The sequence below is a fragment of the Microcaecilia unicolor genome, chromosome 8, assembly GCF_901765095.1.
Source record: "Microcaecilia unicolor chromosome 8, aMicUni1.1, whole genome shotgun sequence".
Lineage (NCBI taxonomy): Eukaryota > Metazoa > Chordata > Amphibia > Gymnophiona > Siphonopidae > Microcaecilia > Microcaecilia unicolor.
Genome location: NC_044038.1, coordinates 10,045,752 through 10,071,948, shown reverse-complemented (window position 1 = coordinate 10,071,948; position 26,197 = coordinate 10,045,752). Strand labels below are relative to the sequence as shown.

The 26,197-nt window shown below is 44.2% G+C and overlaps 1 protein-coding gene across 1 annotated transcript; it reads right to left on the bottom strand.

Annotated features, from left to right (window-relative positions):
- Nucleotides 1-1,394: 1,394 nt before the first annotated feature.
- Nucleotides 1,395-26,197, bottom strand: FLCN (folliculin). Its single transcript, XM_030212981.1, has 12 exons — nucleotides 26,089-26,197; nucleotides 16,551-16,822; nucleotides 14,276-14,422; nucleotides 12,041-12,262; nucleotides 9,611-9,771; nucleotides 8,612-8,703; nucleotides 7,708-7,889; nucleotides 7,475-7,588; nucleotides 6,701-6,824; nucleotides 5,287-5,418; nucleotides 4,847-4,952; nucleotides 1,395-3,644 (listed from the first exon to the last, which is right to left on the bottom strand). Exons 2-12 carry the CDS (start codon nucleotides 16,797-16,799, stop codon nucleotides 3,443-3,445), a joined length of 1,731 nt encoding a protein of 576 aa, XP_030068841.1. The 5' UTR covers nucleotides 16,800-16,822; nucleotides 26,089-26,197; the 3' UTR covers nucleotides 1,395-3,442.

Here is a 26,197-nt window from a genome sequence, read left to right as displayed (position 1 = left end):
CGGTACTATAATGAAACCACTGAGTTCACCCCAATCCTGTGAGTTATCAAGATCCCAGTCCATAAACTTAAATTTGGTGCGAGAAAGGATGGAAACATCACACTTGTTACAATCCCTGCTTTCCTATCCCCCTCCCCCCCCAATTCCATGCTGCATTCTATACGGTCACCCAAGAAACCTGGGTGTTGAGCAGAGACACAGTTAATGCGTGCAAGTCTCCATCTCTAAACCAGTGAATAGTTGTGCTTTAGTTGGGCTCACTAAGAGCAATTATTTCCACAGCCACAAGTCTCATGCTACCAGCTTATGATGCTGGCCTTGCTCTTCACTGAAACTCCCAGCCAGTTGCTATAGTAGATGTCTTGCTGCCAAACTCACATGGGCTCTGCACAATTTTCTAATCCATTGCAACGTCCAGCGTAGCGTAGCGTAGTGTAATTTTTGACTGACCCTCATGATGAATTTTCAGGGTAGCCGGATATTGCAGCACAAAACAGCACCGCTTCTCTACCAGCTGAGTACAGATTGTGGTAAAGGCCCTGCAGTTTAGTGTGAGAGCCACTGAGTAATCCTGAAATAACCTCACACACTCCCCATCAAACTTTAAATTATTTTGATTGTTTTTATATAAACTCTGCAAATAATAATGGAAATTTGCGATCACAACGAGGGCGCAGGTCTCACTGGCGTGGCTGTCCCAATCTGGGTGCTCTGTCCAGATGGATAGTCAGGCCTAGGCCAGCTTCTCGGAAATTTTGCCTGCAACCAAGTTTCCAGCTTCTGCAGCAGGTGCTGGTCAGGTATAGATTCCGACAGACCCACAAATGTGACATTCTCCATTTTGGAGCGATTCTCCAACTCTACCTCCTCCAGTTGAGCCTGGATGAGGCGTTCCAGTCAGGCAAGGTCTGAAGCGTGGGTGTTGAACGTCTTCCACTTCTGCTACCTGTGCCTCCAGTTCGCCTATCCGTCGAGTGAGCTCAGAGGTAAGCACAGTTATACTAGATAGTTTCTCAGAAAGCTGAGTAAATCATGAATCCAGCACCTTTATTACTGATTCTGTTAGCTCTGTCTGTAATCAGAGTTGCAGTCAGCGGAAGTGGTTGCATAGTCAGAGGACACACCGCCACATTGCCATCCAGAACCCAGCCTTGTTCTTCCTTTCTTTTTGGCAGTTCTGTGGCTGATGCCATTTGTAATCTCATTAACTATCTGTCCATGTATTAATGATATTTTCCAACAAAAATATTTTGGTTCTGTGTGCTGCCATGCTGTTTTTCATTTTCACAACATTGACATTACGTGTTATTGAGTAAGGGAAGAGGAAGGGGACTTTGGGAAGGGTTAACCTTGTTGAAACATGAAGAGACTTGTTTTGTACATAGAAAGCTCTTTATTCAACAAAAACTGTTTAAAGCAAATCATATAACAATATATTCAGTGAATTAGGGATAATTACAGAAGGCACCGATTATTACACCCTAAGAAATACATGATGCAAGGCAGTTTTTTTTTTTTTTTTTTTTTTTGCAGTAATCCACTCTGTAGCTCCAAACTCCTTTTGTTAAAATGCTAAAAGACAATAATAATGGATAAATTAATAATTCTTTATTTACATCTCTGCTTTTCTAAATAAATAAATGTCCCAAGATAAAAATAGAATTTCAGAAGAGAAAGTACATGGCTAGGCTGACAAGGCAATTTCCGGAAAGAAGCAGTGGACACTTGAAACATAATACCCTCTCTACCTTCCATATGAGAAGCCGTTATGTTCATCTATCCACAGTGGACAAACTGTTTCTTGGGAAGACTGGATATACCATTGTGGCCATCTCCTTTTGTTTAGTAAATTACTAGACAATAAATTAGTGCATCTGATAACATTTAATGAGCAGCTGGGTTTCGCTGGCAGGCTGAAAGTTGGAAGTCCTAGATGTTCATATTTCTTAGTTCAATAGCACAGGTTATACAGGACACCTTAGAGACTGGATGTCTGGACAACAGCCAGGCACAGAGTGGTAGCTAGCTATCTAGTTACAAGCCGTTATTAGGAATGGGAAGAGAGATCTTGTATACTCATCTTAGCAAAAGCATGGAGCACATAGGAGGAAAATGACAAAAATTGCCCTAGAGGAGAGAGATCTTTCCACAAGTCACACTCTATGGCTGGTGGCTGGGACAGATCCTTTGCATTGCAGACCACAAGAGCAATGCCGTTATTTTCTGCTGTCATGAAGCAAAGACTAGCATAGAGTATAATTTATTTATAACAGAGCAGTAGGATTTAACACAGTTTAAAATTGCCCCCCCCCCCCCCCAGCAGTCATAACAAGATGCCTGTGACTGGCGGATTTAATTCCAGCTCATTTGTTTAGGCTATATGTTAAAATCTTGTTTTTAATTTAGACCCCCCCCCCCCCCCATTATTACAGGAAAATAAAACAGCCCAATCTGTGTTTTGTACTCTGCGGTTAGACAAGTAGTTGATAACAGTAAAACCAAAGACTGTCATATTGCCAGACCTTATTTACTTCATCAAAAATACAGTCTGCATTTCCAATTCTGTTTCACTTTTGCTGTAACAGCTGACAGTGATGCACTCTCTATATGATAGGGCCCATCCCAGGAGACAACTTCATGCACACATGGATGCTGGTGGCTATTAATGAATGTTTGCTATTAGCTTGAGGATTGTCTTCATCAATAGCTCCCAAGGTATTTGATAACAAGACTCCTGATGCAGGCCTAACGGCCGAAACACAACATTGTGTCGAGCCTTTATAACTTAATAAATATCTTTATTATTATACATCTTCTCTGCCTTTGGAATCATTGGTCATCCTCCCACTTTTCTCTCATTGTGCTATTAGCTTGACCCATTGGGACTGGGTGCCCTTCCACCCATTCTGTTCTCATTAATCTAGACAGAGGTGTTTTGTAGCAGCTAGTGCAGGTTTCAGGGAATATAACTTGTAACATTACAGACTAAGCTGCAACTATCTGAATTAAAAAACTGTTGAACATCTCAGAAATCTGTTGTCATATTAATCACCAAAACAAAAATATCCAGCAAAAATAATAATAATTTAAAAAAAAAACAGGGGAGTTTATTCCTTCATAAGCAAAGATCCCCGGTAATGCATTTTGCTGGCTGAAACATATGTGTACTCAGTTCAACCACAGCAACCGAGACATGGTACATAAGGCAAGTACCTGAAAGACTCCAGGATTCGATGCACTTTCATACTGGTATGGTTTTCACTTAATTGTCCTTACTGTTTATAAAGACACTTAGCTTCAGTTTATTCCTAGTCTGATGAACTAGGGTCGCACAGTCTTTCCTGTAATTACCCTGCAGCTCTGCAATTCTTCAGAAACACTATTGTGACAAGTCAATCCATAGGCAACCACAGGGAATGCAGGTGCATCCCAGCTGCCCTGGCTAGTTCCTGGATTCAGAAGAGGTGGGGCTGCGTACAGTAGACATGAGGTGTGACTTGTAGGTCTTGCTCAGACCTGTCATCCAGAATTTCAGCAGTTTGATGTTATCATCCTCTGCAGCTGCCAGGATGCTGAGCAGTTTCTGTGTGTCCTCTTTTGGACGACTGTCCACCTTCGTAAACTTGAAGAGAACCTTCACCTTACTACATTTAAAAATAAAAGGAACAAATTAAAATTTCAAGATTAGGTAAACTAAGGGTGGGGTTGAGGGGGTGGGGGAATTCATCAAGCAGCGTTAGTGCCTAAAGTTGCAATATTTGGGCCTTAATACAACTTAACCTGCGATGACTTAAATATCGCCACGGTATTTTTGGTCAAGCAGCGTTAGAGCTTTAAGTTGTATTAAGGCCCAAACACCACTGCTTGACCAAAAATACTGCGCAATATTTAAGTTGCCGCAGGTTAGGAGTAATGAGATGTAAAATATGCAAATACATATTCTGCATCTCCTTACTATGCAAATACCTTAATATGACACGTGGTGATACACCACATGATAGGGCCCAAAAATCATGGTAAAATAATCCCATCTTTTTGCTCAGTTTATTTTACCTCAGGGAGCACTGCTAAGTCGTGGCCTGATGCTCCCAGGCTGACAGATCAGGGAATATCCCCTATTCCCCATGTAGTCTTCAACCTCCAAAGGGCTATCTTGATATCGATGGTGGTCTGGGGGGGGGGGGGGGTGGTGTCTTCAGGTAGAAGCAATGTCCAGTTGCTCCTACTCAGTCCTGCACTGGCTTCAAAGGAGTAAGGTGTGTCATTTGGAAGCCACTGCAGGACTGGGCATTGTTCGTGCCTGAAGATGCCCTCCAGACCAATACCACCATGGTAGCCCTGGAGGGAGGGGGCAAGAACTACCTTTTGAGATGGCAGCCTGATGCTGTCTTTGATGTAGCTCGCAAACAGTGTTATTCTCTTGTCTGGGATCCTGCAGGTTGACGAATCCTGCAGGGAAACAAGGTCGCTAAAAGACAATCTTTTAGCCCTTTGATGAATTCCCCCCAAGTATGGTATTAGCTTATTTGCACAGATCTCAAGCAGACTAGGAATTCTTCTATTTCCGAGTACGAGTGGACTTGTTATAAATAACTTTCTAATAAAAGATCTTATGAAGCCTGGCCTAGAGCCTACAGTACCACATTTACCATAGAACATGGACCAAAAGCAGGACTGTTCCAAGCCGGAGATATGCTCCATTGCGCCACGCCCCCTAGAGCTCTTATCCCACCCACTATGTTGCAGCCAAGCAAGGAAAGGCAATGGATAGGACACAATTTTGGAGCCCCTGCCTCCCTAGTGCTCTGTGCGGCCGCACCCTCCTGACTAGGAGTGAGGATCTTACTTCATCCACTCCTCCTTCAAGCAGACCAGGCACTGATCCACAACATTCACCGACAGGTTCTCATTGGCCAGAGCTGCTTCAATCTTATTCAGGATGGTGGGACCCACTGACAGCAGAGGGGAAAAAAAAAACAGAAGAGGAGAATAATGAGAAACACCGCAATGGATCAGAATGCAAGCCGAGGGCACTTCACAAACCTCATCCCTTTTACACTTAGGTGCCTCACAACCCCTTCACCTGATACCCCAATTTCAATCTTATAAACTGTTGCCATCAACTTCTGCCCCCACCTCATGCTAGCTCCCAAAGGCAGTGAAACACAATTGGAACTTCTACAACGCAGTAGAGCTATTCTTATTCCCTCCCCAGGGAGGCTGATAATCCTTGACCCCACTGGAAAGGCTTTTGCTTCTGAGGCTACTCTTTTTCGTAAGACCTACCTCGGTCAGTTACCACTGGGCTTCCACTTGCAACAACAAACTCATATTTGCTAAGGGGCTCATCATCCATGAACAAGACTGGGTAAAGGTTGGATCGGGTGGCAGTGCGGACATCCACAATGACAGCAAATTCTAAGTAAAAAAAAATTGGCTGGTTAGAAGTTCGAGTGCTCAATGGGAATAGATTCATGCTCAATGGGAATAGATTCATGCTCAGAATGTTTAGCACAGGATCTTAAATGTATCGCTGTATCTCATGCAATACTGCCCTCTACAGGAAAGGGTCAGAGTCTTGGGGCCATGAAAGAAGAAGTGCTCCCTCACACTTCAGTCCTAGCCAATTAGGATCAGAATTCAGAAATGCCACCTGGTTATGCCACACTATAGCAGCCACCTCACATACATTGGCATAGAGGCCTCTTACTTACAACTCTTCCTTTTTAAAAGGGATGTGTTCTTACTGGCACATGAGTGCAATTTTCAAACTATCCACATAGCTGCAAAGGACTTTGTGCTAATTTTCAAAGTGAAAGTTTGTGGTTGCTTTTATGTTGAAAAATTACCTAAGAATAAAGTAACCCAGTACACTCTTGCATCTCTTTTTCAGGTTGATCTCTTTTTCACCTAACAAACCAAACATTCTTTTGAAAATATAGATGTGCATTTTTGCAATGTCCACTCCTGGACATGCCTCCACAAAATGTGGGTGAAATACATGCTGCACAATTTTCAGCCAGATAATTTGCACATGTAAAATATTTTTTTACCTGTAGATACTTTGAAAATTCCCTCAAAATGTACCTTTTCTTTGTCTCCACCTTTCATCCACTGCATGTCAGTGAGAGCCTAGTACATAAGTACATAAGTAATGCCATACTGGGAAAAGACCAAGGGTCCATCGAGCCCAGCATCCTGTCCACGACAGCGGCCAATCCAGGCCAAGGGCACCTGGCAAGCTTCCCAAACGTACAAACATTCTATACATGTTATTCCTGGAATTTTGGAGTTTTCCAAGTCCGTTTAGTAGCGGTTTATGGACTTGTCCTTTAGGAAACCGTCCAACCCCTTTTTAAACTCTGCTAAGCTAACCGCCTTCACCACTTTCTCCGGCAACGAATTCCAGAGTTTAATTACACGTTGGGTGAAGAAACATTTTCTCCGATTTGTTTTAAATTTACTACACTGTAGTTTCATTGCATGCCCCCTAGTCCTAGTATTTTTGGAAAGCGTGAACAGCCTAAAGCTGCTTCCACACATAACCTGCCCAGTCCATTCATGGCAAACAGCAGGCAGAGCGTATGGAAACCCCCTGCTGCCTCTGCCACACAGGAACACAATGAAACACTGCCACTGCGGCCTATTCTGAAAGCACTAGTGGGGGAAAAAGAACATCAACAGTGTCACAGGCTCTTACCAGATGATTGGACATGCAGGGGGATTTGGACTTGGGGACTGAGCCCCAGAAAATTACAGCGATACGTCTCTTCATACTGGTCGCTGTAGGGGATAGTCCGAACACAGCCCACAGGTAGCATAGTCTGACGTGCACACAAAACAAGGAGATGTAGTGTGATTAGGAGAATCTGAGTATACACTAGCCTTAAATCTTTTTACAAGCAGCAGCATATTATATTCATATATTTCTTTTGTGAAGGATTACTGTCCTAATTTCAGGAAATAGAAATACACCTCATAGGTATATGCTAAAGAAAGAACAAATGTGATGGATGCAAAGCAGCCCTGCTGATGATTCATGACTGAGAGAAAAAGATCATAGTCCCTTAACACGGGAGACCCACAAGTCACGACCTGTCCGATATTAGCTCCGGTGATAAGGTCACAGCTGGGTCCAACAGTAATTGTCACTTAGAATACACAAATTGCAAGATCCTGGTCCAGAAGAGGCTACAACCTACAAAGTCACACAGTGAGTGCAGAGGAGATGGACGTGAATGGGTGTCCGAGCTTGGCCACACCTGCCAGCTTGATTCGATAAGGTGCAAACAGTTACAAAGGCACCAGACTGGTTACACTGTGGAATGAATCTGAAGATTTATAAAATCACAGATGTGCACCTAATCCGCCCTGCCCAGAGGTGGCTTTATGCATAATTCCCAAGTTATTACCTTGTAAGGCACACTGGGACCCTGAGTGGTTGGCAGAAATGAGAAAAAGAACTGCAGCTCACCTGTAGGACATCCAAGGCTGACTGAATGAGCTCTTGGTCATGCCCTCTCCAGATCACTTGGTTCCCTATAAGCACATGCCATGCTAGCATGCGGAAGGCTGAAGGTCCCAGCACCTGGCAATGAAAAGGAAAGGCTACCATAGAGACTTCTGGTCCAGGAAGAGACTTGTGTAACCTGACTGCACAGCAGTGGGTACAGATCTTAAACATCAAGGTAAGTGCTTTCCTCTCACCTGTCTCATATGCCTCAGTGACCTGAAGACTGGCAGCCTGTGGGGAGGCACATTCCAGCTGCCCTCCGACAGCAGGGAGGCATTCGTTGGGCACTTACTCAGCTCTCGCCCTTCCTCTGCTCTTGCTTGGGGACAAGGTTTCCCCTCCTCTCCCTCAGAGCTCTCCGACTCCTCCTCCAACTCTGACAACAAAAAAAAAAAATCAAGCAAAACAGTAATAACGCAGTGACTGAGACTGGTGCTAGTCCGTACATCACAACCTCACTGACTCCCGTCCTGTAAGTGCTCATGTCCTTCCAAGGACTATCACTAACCACACCCTCTCCAAAAGACATTACACGGTGTGATACCCGCAAGCGAGCCTTCTCCAGTGTAGCCCCCACACTCTGGAATGCACTCCCTGAAAGGCCCCACTTAACACAAGACTATCTGTACTTCAGGAAGCAGGTGAAAGCCTAGCTCTTCAACCAAGCCTTTAACGGAAGAAGTAACTAACTTGTTAGTCTCACACACACAAGGAGTGACTCAGGTTGCACATACTGACCTCACATGCAACTTTCTTTAAATTAGTCACCTTATTTTCTAACTCTTCTTACTCTCTTACCTATCTATATGTTCCATCTATGCTTATACCCTACACTGTCAATTACAATGTTCTATAACGTATTGTGTTGGCATTGTAAGTAGTATACTATGCCATACTTTGTATTGTTATTTGAATATTTTTCTGCTCTAATTGCCTATTGCTCATATTTGATTTATTCTTATTGTACACCGTCTTGAGTGAAATCCTTCAAAAAGGCGGTAAATAAATCCAAATAATAAATAAATAAATGTTTTACTGATGCTTGACAAGAACATTTTTCATGAGTATGCCTACTTCTCCAGGGACCTAAACACATACCAGCAAGTTTTTCCATCTGAACCAAAGTGTCTTCGGTGGGTGCCCCCTCCAACAGTTTCTCAGTCAATCGGCTGCCACATGCTTTCAGGAGCCTGGAAAGAAATGGCAAAAGAAGCCAGTGCTTAAATAGAAGAGTTAAAAGAAAGGTCATCCAGGGTCACAGTGACAGAGTCACAGCAGTGCTGCTTCCTGATGAAGGGGTGCTGCCAAGATCTCAACCAGTATTGAAAGGCTTAAATTTTATAGAAGGCGGAGAATGTATTCTTTCCGTAATAAAATCTTCACTGTTAGGTCCAGATGGTCCCCTAGTTTGATCCTCAAAATTGCTCCTCTGCTTCCTGGGTTGGCTGGGGATGCTGTAGAGGTAGCAGTCTCCCCCCACCCCCCGGAAGGAACAGAGTTGTGGTTGTTGTTTAAGGGTGACACATGACTCATAGTGACCAGATTTAGGAGCCCATTATTGAATGGAGGAGCAGTGGTTCACGACCTCTGGCCAAGGACCTTTGCTGCAATGGCTACATTAGATGTGCTGGGGGCATATATATAATAAGGGGGGAAATGCCTGGGTATCTGGAAATGAGGGACTTCTGTCTCGGTCCTAACAAATTGGAAATATAAAAAAGGAACGGAAAATGGCTAGAACCAAATATTAAAAAAAAAAAAAACCTCCCCCTCACTTTTCAGAACTACTACTTAACTAGACCATCAGTTTAAAATTATTCTGACCCCCCACCCAAAAAAAACCAAGCAAACGAAAAAAAAAATAGCACTAAAGGTTTATGTGTTTCCTAGGACTTGAGTTATTTTCCAATAGACTAAGAATGGGGGGGGGGGGGCCTTAGTAGATAAGGCTCTTTTCAATTATTCTGGCTTCAAAATGTTTACAGATTAAGAAGGGCAGACCCTGAATTTGGGCTGCATAATACCCCACTACAATCGCCCTCTTCAAAATTACACAAAGGAAAGGTGCTATAGAGAGGGCAGTTTTCCCAAAGGTACCATGCAAAGGTGGTATGAAGACATGCCCAGAGATTCTCATCTCTTGTCAACGACGTGAGGGACCGGGCTGCATTTCCATTCCGCTGGTGCAGGAACGGTGTGAAAGCTGTATTCATCCGCTGGGCACGTTGGGGGCAAACAAACTGCTCAGCTTCAAAAACCTGGCAGAAACAAAAAGAACTGTTACAGTCTGCACATGCATTCAGGCTTCCCCACCCTCCAAGAGCCTGCAGACAATTTACAATCTCATATGAACAAAATGAGTGACCATATAGGCAGACACGGTTTAACGGGAATGAGTCAGCAAAGGCAAGTCTTGCCCTACTTACCAATCTATCACATTTTTTTGAAAATGTAAATAGGTGAGCTATTGGATAATGTATTTGGATTTTCAAAAACTGTTTGACAACTTCCCTGATGAGAGGCTCCTCAGAAAATACAATAATGGGTTAGTAGGGCAATGCCTTAATCTGGGTTGAAAACTGGCTAAGAGACAAGAAACAGGGAGTAAAACCACACATCAGTTTTCCACATAGAAAAAAAAAGTCAATAATGGAGTGCAGCCTCACCTTTGCATTCAATTCTGGTTGCCATCTCTCAAAAAACGATATAGCAGAATTAGAAAAAGTTCAAAGAAGAGCGACAAAAAGGATAAAGGGGATGGAACTCCTCTCATAATCAGGAAAGACTAAAGAGTTAAGGGACCTTCAGCTTGGAAAAAGAGACGGCTGAGGGGAGATATGATTCAGGTGTATAAAATCCTGAGTGGTGTAGAATGAGTAGAAGTTAATCGATTTTTTGCTCTTTCAAAAGTACAAAGACCATCGAAATACTTTCAAAACAAAATAGGAGAAAATATTTTTTCACTCAACGAATAGTTAAGCGCTGGAACTTATTGCCAGAGGATGTGGTAACAGCGGTTAGCGTATCTGGGTTTAAAAAAAGATTGGGAGACGTTCTTGGAGGAAAAGTCCATACTCTGTTATTGAGACAGACATGGGGAAGCTGCTGCCTGCCCTGGGATTGGTAGCATGGAATGCTGCTGCGATTTAGGTTTCTGCCAAGTACTTGTAAGATGGATTGGCCACTGTTAGAAATAGGATACTGGGCTAGATGGAACATTAGTCTGACCCAGTATGGCTACTCTTGTGTTATTATGCCCCAAGGGTCTGTACTGGGACCTCTTGCTGTTTAACATATTCATTAATGATTTGGAAAAAAAAGCAATGAGTGAGGTGGACAAACCTGTACATGACACAAACTTTAAAGTTGTTAAAACAGTAAAGGATTATGAGTAATTGCAGAAAAATTAGGATATCATTTAGGGTATCTAAATGGCAGGTGACAATTAAGGAGGGGCATATGAAAAGCGATAAACATAATCCCATGGATAGGTACAAAATAGTGGATTCTGAGTGAGGAGTCACCACCCAAGAAAAAGATCTCGAAGTCACTGAACCATATGCTGAAATTTTCAGACCAGTGTGCCACAGCTGCTAACACACAGAACGGAGATTTGTAAAGGAACAGAGAACAAAACAGACTATCATTATGGCTCATTATAGGTCCATAGTGACTAAGTGCAGCTTCACCTTGGGTGGTGTGTGCAGTTCTGGTTGCTCCATCTTAAAGGTAAAAGTTTAAATCTGTGACCGCTCGGAAAGTTGTTACGTATTTTTTGTGACAATTATGAGGCTTTTTTGTTGTTGTTTTTCATTTTTATTGCAATTTTCAACACTCCGAATCAAAAAATAAAAACAAACCACAGGGAGGAGAAAAAAAAAAGCCTAGACCAAACAGTAGTCTAACTGTGGCCTACAGCAAACTTCACGTGTATTTATTTATCTATTGGGATTTTGTTAACAGCATAACAATAGTAAAATGATCAAATATGAGCATATGTACGATAAATTAGGTAAATTGTCGGGAGGCACAGGGGGTTGGGTCGGAAGGCGGTCCACTGGACCACCAGGGATTTAGGGAAACTGTCAAATGAAAACAGCAATCAATTAACAAAAGGGGATCTATGCATATTTTTGGCGTGTGATCCCCATTGTGCATTGGTCGCTATTGTTTTTCCAGTAGCACTGCATTTACCGGGTGCCGCTGTGCATCGGCCCTTGGTTTTGGTTTGTGTTGAATTGGTTATGTCCTATACTCTTATGTACTATGCTTACTGGCAATTAGGAGCTGCTTTCAAGGGCTTTTGGAAAAGTGTTAAGATAGTTCTCTGCACATCCCTCTCTCCAGCTTGGTTTTCAGTTTGAACAACATGTAACTTTCAATTCCATTTCACATTTATTACTCAGTGATGAAGAACTGAAAAGGTATTCATATCTGAACATTTTACACTTCACTCTGTTCTCCTCTGAGCATAAGACCCCCCAGCATCAGCTGCAGGAAAGACGGGTAAGCATGTCACTCCCTTACCTTCAGAGCCTTCCCTTGCAGTTCGTCCAAGATGCCCCGGATCTTACCCAGGAGAAAGGGCCAGGAGTTAATTAGATAAATACGGTCCATCATAATGACAATAATGCTGTACCAGCGCTGGAAGCCACGGGCCAGGCTGTCCTTGATGAAGAAAGTGTGGCTAAAGACAAAGCCATGCTGTTCATCGCCAAAAAAGATAGGGCCTTCACGCCCAGGGCACACCTGGAAAGGACAAGCCAAACACGACAAAACCTCACACAGCTGAACATCCCAGCCCTTCAATTTTTCATCAAACATATGACTGGAATCGTGCTGCTATTCTGTCTTCAAGAAGCTCTTCTCATTGTGCCAGGTGAAAAGGGGGAGGGGGGAGAGGAAGCATCACAATCATGTTCCTGCCTATAAATATAGAAACTACAGTAAAAATTTAGCAGTTCCTTCAAGTACTGAGGAATACTTACCGTATTTTTCAGACTATAAGACACACTTTTTCCCCCCCAAATTTGGGAGGAAAATGTGGGTGCATCTTATAGTCCGAATGTAGCGTACCTGCTCGCTGTTGTGGGGGGGGGGGGGGGCGGCGGCCATGGCCGGTATTAGGCCGAGGTGAGCGTTGCAACCGCATAGGGCCTTGCGCTCAAAGGGGCCCCACGCAGCGTGCCTCAACTCCGTCCAGTGCTTTTTTTTTGGGAGGTCCGGCTCACCTGCCCGCTCCCGTTCGTGCACCCGTGCTCCCTGTTTTGAAATCTTTCATTTACCCGAAGTTGCGGCGAACCAGCAGTAAAAGCATCAGGCAGGATCACCTTCTCGTCGCTTCCCTTCCCTCTCAGCGCGTCCCGCCTTCCTCTGATGTAACTTCCTTTCCGCGAGGGCGGGACACACACTGAGAGGGAAGGGAAGCGATGAGGAGGCGAGCCTGCCTGCCTGATGCTTTTACTTACTGCTGGTTCGCCGCGACTTTGGGTATGTAAATTAAAGATTTCAAGGCAGGGAGCACGGTTGCACAAACGGAAAGTTGGGGAGCTGAAGGCGGGCAGGTGTTTGAACGAATCGCAAGACATGGGGAGGGGAGGAGAATTGCTGGACATGGAGGGGAGGGCAGGGGAGAGAGGAGAATCGTTGGACATGGAGGGGAGGGGAGAGGAGAATCATTGGACATGGATGGCAGGGGAGGACAAATTCCACTGCAGAGCCACACAGGTTGTGCAAAAATGCTGTCCCCATACAAGAGTGTTGCACAACCTGTGGTCCTCCAGCAGATCTCCGCCACACTTTTTGCTTCAAAATTTTTTTTCCTATTTTCCTTCTCTAAAACCTAGGTGCGTTTTAAAGTCCAAAAAATACGGTACTTTGCATGCAGATTTTTTATTAAGAGGTAAAGGGCCTCGGCTGTACCCCAGTGATTAAACCAGGGTTCCTGGGGAAATGCAAAAGGTGTTCATCTTCCCCATTACAAGATTTGTTCAACCAGAAACATTCTGTATAAGGCGCACCTGCATTTAGGAGTGTCTGACGAGCGTCAATGCTTAATGTGCACCACTTACGCACATGCTTGCCCAAAGTGCCATTCTGCAAGCTTGTGCGTAAGTAGCATAGCATGCAATTGGAAAGGGGGGGGGGTATGTACATGTGGAAGGAACATGAACTGGATGTGGGGGTGTCACCCATCACCGTGCGCATCGTAAACAGGCGTTCTCATACACTTGCCATCGACTTGGCGTAAGTAGGTGTGCCTTCTTTTTTGGCACACCGATGTGGGTTTGTGCTCAGGGTACTCTGATGCAGTTATAGAACTGGTGAGGGTTTGCGCCAATTAACAGAACTGCCGCCTGGCTTTGGGCTCCTTTTACTAAGTGGAAGTTAAGCCCAATGAGGGCTTACCGTTCGTTACACAGGAAGTACTGTGGGCTACTCCATTTTTAGTAAAAGGACTCCTTAAGGAAAATGCTTTTTAAAAAAACAAAAACAAAACCTTCCCTGCTGCAATGCAAGTCTATTACTCCTTGGGAATGGAACAAAAACAATTTAATGGCCTCACCGAACAGCCCCCCCATTCCTTTTATCTACCTGAAATGTGCCCTCTTTTCCAGACAAACAAGGCTCCCACAACTTACTCTCAACTCAGGGGGGCAATTAACCATTTCTAGAATTTCCCTCACTGAGGTGCTACGTGAGTCCTCACATTCTACACTCTGCAGGATCCCTTCTTAAATCTGCATGATTTGCACACATTACCTCACAACTCAGGCTGCGTACACAGGCCTGACGCACAATGCTGAACAACTGCGGATGGTTTGGGTGCTGGTGACTGACATACTTGATCGATGTCTCTTTGTCGTGACTGATGTAGCCGGGGTGTCCTGCAGCAAGAGACCGGCAACCCTGGGTGCGGGAAGGAACACAGGCCTCCTGTTAATAAGCAGAGAGGCAGCCCATCTGTGCCGTAAGCCACCTATTTATACTGTACTGTATGCGACTGTTATATACAACCTCGGAAGGAAGACAGACGACACAGACTACAGCCTAAACAGTACATTACATAGTGATACAGCTGCCTATTAGGATATGATATTCAACGGTATTTTTAGAAAAACACAGGGGTCCTTTTACAGACCTGCAGTAAAAAGTAGCCTATGGTAGAGCTGACGCGTGGAATTGCCATGAGCCGATACCATTTTTTATTGTGGCCGTAAAAAGCCTTTTTTTTTCCCCATTGGCCTCCTTAATGACTGTGCGCTAATTTCACAATTAGCCTGAGGCCATTATTGCCACCTACTTACTTGGCGGTAAGAGCTCACACGGTGATCGGGCAGCATGCGGCCATGGCCATGCACTGCCCGATTACTGCCAGTCACGCCTACTCCCCGCCCCCTGCACTAGAAATAGCATGGGAAACAGCACGCGGCAAGAGTGAAACTGCCACAGGGCTTGCCTGGCTGCAGTGCTGTTTTGCCATGCAGTAGCCCTACTGTCCTTTTACTAAAGGACCCCACAGTGGCCTCAACATAATAAGATCGGGAAGTGCCTTCATATATACTTTTTACCATGCACAACACTTCTCAGAATATCACCAAGATATATGTATCTACATATACTGGAGCTTGATTTAAGCCCAAACTACCAATGGACTACAGAATCTCCCTCTACACACTTCCAAGGTCACTAAGGTCCTCCCCAAGCAGTATCCCTAACCATACCCTCTCCAAAGGGCATCATACGATGTGATACCCACAAGCGAGACTTGTCCGGAATAGCCCTCACACTCTAGAATGAACTGCCTGAAAGGCTCCGCTTAACACAAGACTGTTTCTACTTCAGGAAGCAGGTGAAAGCTTGGCTCTTCAACCAAGCCTTTAACGGAAGAAGTAACTAACTTGTTAGTCTCACTCACACACACAAGGATTGACTCGGGATGTTTAAACTGCAGCGGGACATGTTTATCCACTCCTACCCTTGCTGAGATAATATTTAACCATCTCTCCGACCTCATATGCAACTTTCTTTAAATTAGTTCCTTGGGAGCCCTTTTACTAAGATACGTAGGCGCCTACACACATACAACACGCGTCAAATTAAAACTACTGTCCGGCTACCACGTGCCCCAGGCTGTAATTCTAATTTTGACGCGCATCCAAAACGCGCGGCAGAAAATAATTTCTATTTTCTACCGTGTGGCACTCACTGGGTGGTAATTGGCAATGTACGTGTGCTGACGATTACCGCCTGGTTAGTGCGTGAGACCTTATCGCAAAGTCAATGGGTGGTGGCAAGGTGTCAGGCCTAAAATGGACACGTGCTGATTTTAATTTTGACGCACGACTATTTTGGCAAAAAAAAAAAAAAAACGGTCTTTTTTGAAGGCACGCTTAAAAATGGACCTGCACGCATTCAATACACGCAGGCCATTTTTTGGTGTGCCTTAGTAAAAGGGCCCCTTATTTTCTTACTGTTACTCTACCTTATCTAGCTATATGTTCCATCTTTGCTTACACCCTATGCTGTCTATTAAAATGTTTTATTGTGTATTGTGTTGGCATTGTAATGTAGCATACTATGCCACAGTTTGTATTGTTGTTTCAATATTCTTACTGCTCTGATGGTCTATAGCTTATGTTTGATTTGTTCTTGCTGTACACCGCCTTGAGTGAATTCCTTCAAAAGGGTGGTAAATAAATCATAAGAAAGGTATCCATACTGGGTCAAACCAATGGTCCGTCTAGCCCAGTATCCTGTTTTCCAAAAACCGTGGCCAAGCCAGTTCACAAGTACCTGGCAGAAACCCAAATCGTGGAATCCTAAAGAGTGACAAGATTCCATGCAGAATCTCAAAGAGCAGCGACATTCCATACTACAAATCCCGGGGCAAGCAGTTGCTTCCCATGTCTGTCTCAATAGCAGACTATGGACCTTTCCTCCAGAAATTTGTCCAAACCTTTTTTAAATCCTACTAAATAAACAAACACATAAATAAATAAATAAATGAACTCAGCGTGTAAATCTCCCAACTTGCCTCGCACATGTCAGATTTCTTAGGTCCTGGGCTACTGGAGTCAGCACTGGCACCCTCAGCCGGGCTATGAGAGCGGATCCTGCTGCTCATCTGAATGCCGCCTTCTTCCTCCTCCACCTGCTCATTTTGTCCAGGGCTGTCGCCGCTCCCAGTTCCTTGAGGCAAGGGAGCGTGCAAAGCCTCCGTGCAAAAGAGAGTGCGAGGTCCATGGAGCTCACAGAAGTGACAGAGAGCAACAATGGCATTCATCACCGAGGAAATATCCCAGTATCCTGCAGGAGAAAAGACAAATATCGGAGTTAAAAAAAAAAAAAATCAATGACGCCAGAAAATGAAGTACCTTCTTTAACAAAAAATAAAGCAAATATTCTAATTGCTGTGAAAATATAACCAAGTATAGAAGGCTATTTATATGCTGTGTACCTGGCTCATTTGCATATAGTTTTTTTTAATCAGACCAATAGAAAGAAGAGTGATATTTTGTAAACACTGAAAATGTCATTTTCCAGAAACTATTGCTTCGTATACTAAGAGAATTAGAGTCAGAATCCTCTGGAGAGATGCAAGTCTGCTTTGGCGGGTCCCCAAAGCATATGACACTCTTTATCTGTTTATCTGGATTTAGCTCACGTGCTCCGGAAGGCTTAAGATTTAGGTACAGAAAGTATTTCTTCTGTCTTTCTTCTGTGTTTGTACAGCGCTGCGTACACTTTGTAGCGCTCTAGAAATGTTAAATAGTAGTAGTAGTAGTAGTATTTACTGCTCCAGAAAGCTTAAGATGTAAGGGTCTCATTTTCTGAATTACATTAACACATGGTAAATAAAGCCAGCCCTATAATCACAAGCAGCATCAGTGGGAAAAGCGGGATTTGAGCCCTGAAGTTCCCAGTTCTCATCCTCCAGCTATAACCAATGGGCTACTCCTCTACTCCATTCTGCTTTGGCTTCTATCATTTACATGTTACCTGCTGCTAATCTAAGCTCTGACTTGAAGTTACATTTCATTTTCAACAGCAGTAAACATTGTCTCTCTTAAATGTGAATAGCATGATTAAACCTTTAAAACAAAAGGGTGAACTGTCAGTAAAGTTCCACTCATTTCACAAACTGATGAAAAGCAACACCTAGATCTTTTTCTTAGGTGCTGACCCCCAAGGTGGACCCTAGCATCAGGTAACTATGATTCGGAATATTCTCCCCAATGTGCATCACTTTGCATTTGTCCACATTAAATTTCATCTGCCATTTGGATGTCCCGTCTTCCTGCAATTTTTTCACAGTTTGCATATGTGTTTTAACAACCCTGAATAGTTTTGTGTCATCTGCAAATTTAATTACCTCACTCATCTTTCTGATTTCTAGATCATGTAATGCTAGTTTATTGTTTCACCTGCAGAGACCCCAAGTCCCTTGGAGATGAGCCTCATGAGACTAAAGGTCTCTTTATTGCCCCGCCAGCACCTCATTGCGGGCTATTTCAGTTCTTAATGCCATCCCAAGCCTAAAAACTCAAAACTTCTTTTAGTCAGCCTACCTGGACCATTCAACGCCGCCCAAGGCCGGCCCAAAGTGGACCGGAACTGGCCAGAGGCCGACAGGAGAACGGCGGAAGCTGTGGAGCGGCGTTGCTGAGCCCGATTCCAGCAGAAGTGATCTGCCTGCTGCACCACGGGGCCAGGCCGCATCCCTGACCAGTGTCCAGACAGGACCGCATGGGATTGGCTGAACTGCCCAGGTCAGCCTGAGCCAGCCGGGCAGAGCTAAGCCCAGAGCGGGTTCGATTTGAGGATTCCGAACCTGCAGCATTGTAGAGCGCGTGAACGAGAGCGTGAATGAGGGCTCCCGAAGCCGACCAGAGCTTGAGTGCCGGAGCGGCCTGCCTGCCACGTCCCAGACCGGACCGACCGAGCTGCGCCGAGACCGCACAGCCTCACCAGGTGACGGCGCTCACGGGAAGCCGCCGAGGCAATTGGCGCTCCTTCGGCCCGAGCCCAGTTCGTCGCTGAGGCCGCTTGGTCCACTCGAGGCCTGGGGCGCCAGGAGGAGTGGAGAGACGCTTGTGGCCGATCGATCGGAGGAGACGGGAGCCCCGGACGAGATCGCCAGAGACCACGTGGAAACAGGCCTGACCCAACTCGCCTCCAGTGCCACCGGTGGGGCCGTTGAATCGCCTCCAGTGTTGCCGGCGAGCCACCCACCCTCAGCCACCTTAATACTGTCGCGGACCACCTGCCTCACGGGAGCAGGGGCCCAAATTCCTAGAGGACTTTTGCCCGAGGACAGGAAAGAACCTGCCAAAAGTGCCCGATCTCACCCACTATCGATGGAATAAGAAAATGAACAAACACGGACCTAGCATAGAGAACAGACAGCGGAACGGATTTCCAGACCTTTTGCATGTACAGGTTAACTCTTTGTTTGCTGTAACATTGTAGGAAAGAACTCCTGTGATAAACTGCAAGTATAGACGCTTTAATTGAATTGCTACTCTGTTTGCTGAAATATTGTAGTAAGAAACTCTTAAGAATATGGCCAGCTCAGCTACTTCAATTGCACTCTTACTCTTAAATGCATCGTAAGATCTTTAAATACTTTGCTTTAGCAGCTTGCTTCTAAATGCTTCTAAATTGCCTGCATTACAATGATTAGCTATACTTAAATGTTTAAATGTTCACTGATATGTTTTAATTGCCCTGTTACTTCAACGCATGCCACATGTTAAAAGCCTTAAATTGCTTTGCTCCTAAAAGTCCTTAAATGCCCATCCACAATTGTCCTACAAACAACTTATTATACTTCCAACAATACCATAAGGAGACACGATTTGCGACCTGCCATATACTCTAAACACGTATTACTAATCCCATAACAATAGCCAACATGAACACCAACGAACTGATTATGATAATCTACTTCCTCTCCCTAACATACTACGCATGGTCTATCCCTAACACAAACACCAATCTACCCACAACACACATACCCTACAGACAATTCATTTATAACCCACCAGAACAAATGAACAACAATCAATTAAAAGGGAAAACAAATACATATGGAAACCACCAACATAAAGGGAAGAAAGGGCACAACAAAACTAAACATCAGGAAAACAGACAACTAATAAAAATTAAGACTTCAACGCCCCTAACCGAACCTTACCACTCAATCCAGATCGGCTACGTAAACGCCAGATCAGCAGTGAGCAAAACGGAGAATATAACAGACTGGATCACCGCAGATAACCTGGACTTCCTCTTCATCACTGAAACCTGGATCCACAACCTTCAAGATCCTATAATTTTAGAACTATGCCCACTGGGATACAAAATCACACACTGGACTAGAAATGGAAAAAGAGGAGGTGGAATAGCCATAATATACAAACATGAGTTCAACATCACAAATACAGCCGAATATTGCCACAACTTGAAATCGTTTCCATAAGAATCAGTCACCCAAAACTGCGGGAACACCTCAACGCAGTTATATTCTACAGACCACCAGGCAACTGGCGTAACTGCCAAACGCAGTTCATGGACTTCATCTCGAACACCTGTGTTTCTTCCTCTAACCTCATCATAATAGGAGATATTAATCTACACCTGGAAAACCTCACTACAACAAGCACCCAGGATTGCAGAGAATTCTTACAATTATTGGATCTACAAGGATCAAATATGCAACCAACACAAGAAAAAGGACACACATTAGACATCATAACACACAAATTTAACCATGACGCAAACGTTACATTAACATACACTGAATGGTCACCCATACTATGGTCCGACCACTACAAAGCACATATTACCCTGCAATGGAGAACAAAAGACCTACCTAACAAACAAATACAAAAAACCTACACCACAAGAGGAAAAATTGATCCAGTTAAATTTTGGCAACAGATCTACAACGACGGATGGACAATAAAGACAGACACAACTCAATTCCTCTCAAACTGGGATGATAGATGTAAACTAACACTGGACAACATCGCCCCGATCCAAACCATAACTTTGCACAGAAAGAAATCAACACCGTGGTTCAACGAAGAACTGAAAAAACTTAAAACACAAGATAGGAAACTAGAACGTGCGTGGAACAAAAAGAAAGATGATCCCATACTTAACGATTGGAAACAACTTCGAAGGAAATATAAATACACCATAAGACAAACCAAAAGACAATACTACAAAACTGAAATTGGACCAAATTACAAAGACACATACAAACTCTTCCAACTTGTGAATAAATTACTAGACACCACTCCAGTCACCAACAACTGCAAAGACACACCAGGAGCTGACGTCTTGGCAAAATACTTCCAAGGAGAAAATTATTCAACTGCGACTGAAAATACCCGCTAGCCACATCGAATACACCACACTCCTAGACTGCCTGGACCCAGACCCTGGAATATACCCAGCAGACAGGATCTGGACTGAATTCACAACACTACCGGAAGATCTTATCTCACAAACGCTCAAAAGATACACCAAATCCTACTGCAAACTAGATATTTGCCCAAACAACCTCATGAAATCGGCCCCTCAACAATTTATAACGGACCTAACAAACTACGTGAACTTTATGCTACAAAATGGACTCTTCCCAAGGGAAAAAGGTAACATCTTACTCACCCCTATACCTAAGGAGGCAAAGAAAAATGCTAATGATCTAACGAACTATAGACCAGTAGCATCCATCCCACTAATTACCAAAATAACAGAAGGTATAGTGACCAAACAACTAACAGACTATCTAAACAAGTTCTCAATATTACACGAGTCTCAGTCAGGATTTCGCTTTAATCACAGCACTGAAACCATATTAGTCACGCTTATGACCAAACTCAAACAACTAATAGCAAACGGCAACAACATTCTATTGTTACAATTTGACATGTCAAGTGCATTTGATATGGTCGACCATGGAATTCTATTACATATCCTCGAATACTTCAGAATTGGAGGCAATGTTCTTAACTGGTTTAAAGTAACATAGTAACATAGTAAATGACGGCAGAAAAAGACCTACATGGTCCATCCAGTCTGCCCAACAAGATAAACTCATATGTGTATACCTTACCTTGATTTGTACCTGTCTTTTTCAGGGCACAGACCGTATAAATCTGCCCAGCAGTATTCCCCGCCTCCCAACCACCAGTCCCACCTCCCTTCTCCATCACAGACCGTATAAGTCTGCCCTTGATTTGTACCTGTCTTTTTCAGGGCATAGACCGTATAAGTCTGCCCTTGATTTGTACCTTACCTTGATTTGTACCTGTTTTATTTATTTCAGGGCACAGACCGTATAAGTCTGCCCAGCGGTATTCCCCGCCTCCCATCTCCATCTCAGACCGTATAATCTGCCCAGCAGTATTCCCTGCCTCCCAACCACCAGACCCGCCTCCCATCATTGGCTCTGGTACAGACCGTATAAGTCTACCATCTACTATCCTGGCCTCCCAACCACCAACCCCTCTTCCCCCCACCTGCTCCTCAATCCAATTTTGGCTAAGCTTCTGAGGATCTATTTCTTCTGCACAGGATTCCTTTATGTATATCCCATGCATGTTTGAATTCCGTTACCGTTTTCATCTCCACCACCTCCCGCGGGAGGGCATTCCAAGCATCCACCACCCTCTCTGTGAAAAAATACTTCCTGACATCTTTCCTGAGTCTGCCCCCCTTCAATCTCATTTCATGTCCTCTCGTTCTACCACCTTCCCATCTCCGGAAAAGATTCGTTTGCGGATTAATACCTTTCAAATATTTGAACGTCTGTATCATATTACCCCTGTTCCTCCTTTCCTCCAGGGTATACATGTTCAGGTCGGCAAGTCTCTCTTCATACGTCTTGGAATGCAAATCCCATACCATTCTTGTAGCTTTTCTTTGCACCACTTCCATTTTTTTTAACATCCTTCGTAAGGTACGGCCTCCAAAACTGAACACAATACTCTAGGTGGGGCCTCACCAACGTCTTATACAGGGGTATTAAAACCTCTTTTCTTCTGCTGGTCACACCTCTCTCTATACAGCCTAGCAATCTTCTAGCTACGGCCACCGCCTTGTCGCACTGTTTCGTCGCCTTCAGATCCTCAGATACTATCACCCCAAGGTCCCTCTCCCCGTCCGTACCTATCAGACTCTCCCCGCCTAACACATACGTCTCCCTTGGATTTCTACTCCCTAAGTGCATCACTTTGCATTGTAGTTCCTCACTACACGCTCATACCAAGTGACATCAAAGTCGACTACATCAGCCACATGGATACCTGAATGTGGAGTTCCACAGGGATCCCCCCTCTCACCGACCATATTCAACCTAATGATGACACCCTTGGCCAAACTACTATCGAATCAGAACCTAAACCCACACATATAAGCTGATGATGTAACGATCTTCATCCCATTCAAGCAAGATCTAAGGGAAATCTCCAATGAAATCAAACAAAGCCTACATACTATGAATTTCTGGGCAGATGCTTTCCAGTTGAAACTTAATGCAGAGAAAACCCAATGTTTGGTACTAACCTCGCAATACAACAAGAATAAATTTACCACCATCAACACACCTAAACTAAATTTACCAGTCTCGGATTCCCTAAAAATCCTTGGTGTCACAATTGATCGACACCTAACACTTGAGAACCACGCAAATAACACTACTAAAAAGATGTTTCATGCAATGTGGAAACTAAAAAGAGTCAGACCATTTTTTCCAAGAACTGTCTTTCGCAATCTGGTACAATCATTGGTACTTAGTCATCTGGATTACTGCAACTCACTTTACGCTGGCTGTAAAGAACAAATACTTAAACTCCAGACAGCTCAGAATACAGCAGCCAGATTAATATTTGGCACACCAAAATATGAAAGCGCGAAACCCTTGCAGGAAAAATTACACTGGCTCCCACTAAAGGAACATAGCCTTGACTACTGCAACCTACCCCTCACTGGCCTCCCAGAGTGGCCTAGTGGTTAGGGTGGTGGACCTTGGTCCTGGGGAACTGAGTTCGATTCCCGGCACAGGCAGCTCCTTGTGACTCTGGGCAAGTCACTTAACCCTCCATTGCCCCATGTAAGCCGCATTGAGCCTGCCATGAGTGGGAAAGCACGGGGTACAAATGTAACAACAAAAACAAGTTTGAAATTTTGCAGTTTTCCATCTTATATATTGGTCTCCATTCTGCAAACTAGGGACCTTAAGGTTAATTGGGGATGTAAAGCTGAAGAGTTTACCTAGGGCAAGGGTTCCTTTTAAAATAGGAGTTTAATTATCAAAATCTTGGGTGGGGAGAGGGATTTGGCTGCAAACTAGGGACCTCAAGGTTAACGGGAGGGTGGAAAGCTGAAAAGTCACCTAAGGCAAGGGTATTGATAGTTCAAAGCAATATGTAAAACTTAAAAGTTTGTGCAAAAAGCATCTACTCTTTGGTGGATATGGCAATAAGTCAATGTTTTTTGCACAAACTTTTCACTGTTGGTTTAACCATGAATTGATAATGAGTGTAAATATTGAGCAGACTGGATGGACCATTCAGGTCTTTATCTGCCGTCATCTACTATGTTACTATGTATGCCAGGGAGGTTTGATTGACAGGAGACAGCATCACATGACAAGGCTGAAGCCTTTGCTTCCCTACCACACAGCTGCCATCTTGGTACACTCAAAATACATTATTTGTATGGTGGTAAAACTCTGCCTACTGGCTTCAGGCCAGATAATTATAAGTAATAAATATAATAAACAAGCAATTATGTATCCTTCTACAAATCATTAAAAGCGTCTCTTTTCAAAAAATTCCTTCCTCAGAACGCTTAACATTCTCTCAACTCTTTACTCCATTATCACCGGAATTCCTATTAAGCCTATCAGTTCCTGAGCTCTTAATCTTTATTACTTGAAACACTGCAATCTATTTTCAGAAATTATACATAAGCCACACCGAACTGAAGTTTCTTTGGAAAATGTGGGGTATAAGTACCAGTAAATAAATAAATGAGCCAAGCAGGCTCCCACCGGCTCCTGTCAATTAAACCTCCCAACGTCGGTCATTGAGATCTACTACTACTACTAGTAATTATCATTTCTATAGCAATACAAGGCATACAAGGAGTAGAGGAGTGGTCTACTGGTTAGGGTGGTGGACTTTGGTCCTGGGGAACTGAGGAACTGAGTTCGATTCCCACCTCAGGCACAGGCAGCTCCTTGTGACTCTGGGCAAGTCACTTAACCCTCCATTACCCCGTGTAAGCTGCATTGAGCCTGCCACGAGTGGGAAAGTGCAGGGTACAAATGTAACAAATAGATACTATTGGAGATTCTACATGGAATGTTGCTACTATTGGAGATTCTACATGGAATGTTGCTATTCCACTAGCAACATTCCATGTAGAAGGCTGTGCAGGCTTCTGTTTCTGTGAGTCTGACGTCCTGCACGTACGTGCAGGACGTCAGACTTACAGAAGCAAAAGCCTGCGCGGCCACATTGGTGATCTGCAAGGGCCGACTTCTACATGGAATGTTGCTAGTGGAATAGCAACATTCCATGTAGAATCTCAAAGAGTAGCAACAGTGGAGGAGTGGCCTAGTGGTTAGGGTGGTGGACGTTGGTCCTGGGGAACTGAGTTCAATTCCCACTTTAGGCACAGGCAGCTCCTTGTGACTCTGGGCAAGTCACTTAACCCTCCATTGCCCCATGTAAGCCACATTGAGCCTGCCATGAGTGGGAAAGCGCAGGGTACAAATGTAACAAAAATAAAATAGATACTATTGGAGATTCTACATGGAATGTTGCTACTATTGGAGATTCTACATGGAATGTTGCTATTCCACTAGCAACATTCCATGTAGAAGGCTGCGCAGGCTTCTGTTTCTGTGAGTCTGACGTCCTGCACGTATGTGCAGGACGTCAGACTCACAGAAGCAGAAGCCTGCGCGGCCACATTGCTGATCTGCAAGGGCCGACATCTACATGGAATGTTGCTAATGGAATAGCAACATTCCAAGTAGAATCTCAAATAGTAGCAACAGTGGAGGAGTGGCCTAGTGGTTAGGGTGGTGGACTTTGGTCTTGGAGAACTGAGGAACTGAGTTCGATTCCCACTTTAAGCACAGGCAGCTCCTTGTGACTCTGGGCAAGTCACTTAACCCTCCATTGCCCCATGTAAGCCGCATTAAGCCTGCCATGAGTGGGAAAGCGCGGGGTACAAATGTAACAAAAACAAATAAAATATGCAGCGCTGTACACCATACACAAAAAGACAGTCCCTGCTCAAAGAGCTTACAATCCAGATAAGACAGGTAAACAGATCTGCAATTCTGAATATGCAAGAGAGATCTATCCGTATACAAGGGAGGCAGTGCCTACAAACAGATCTCTTGCACCTACACTGTGGAAATCCAGAAAACAAAACTGCGAAGATACCACGCAGTCGGCTGAGCACCCCTCCCCCTCTCCCCCTCCCCCTCATTTGGGGATCAGCCTCCCCTCCTCTCTCTCAAACACCCCCGATCAAGCTCATACCTGAGGTGGCCCATTAACAATCCCACCACAGCTTCCCTTCTCCAGTGTCCCGTGACCGTCCCCTGAAATAACACACAAGGAAGAAGCTTTGTTAACTCTCCCTCCCTCC

What these genes read in the sequence shown, in the direction of transcription:
- FLCN (XM_030212981.1), bottom strand. Translation starts at nt 16,799, where the DNA reads ATGAATGCCATTGTTGCTCTCTGTCACTTCTGTGAGCTCCATGGACCT. An exon ending in AGAAATCTGACATGTGCGAG is followed by an intron (nt 14,423 to 16,550) that starts GCAAGTTGGGAG and finishes TCCCGCACCCAG; the next exon opens with GGTTGCCGGTCTCTTGCTGC. An exon ending in CCCAGTGGTAACTGACCGAG is followed by an intron (nt 4,953 to 5,286) that starts GTAGGTCTTACG and finishes CTCTGCTGTCAG; the next exon opens with TGGGTCCCACCATCCTGAAT.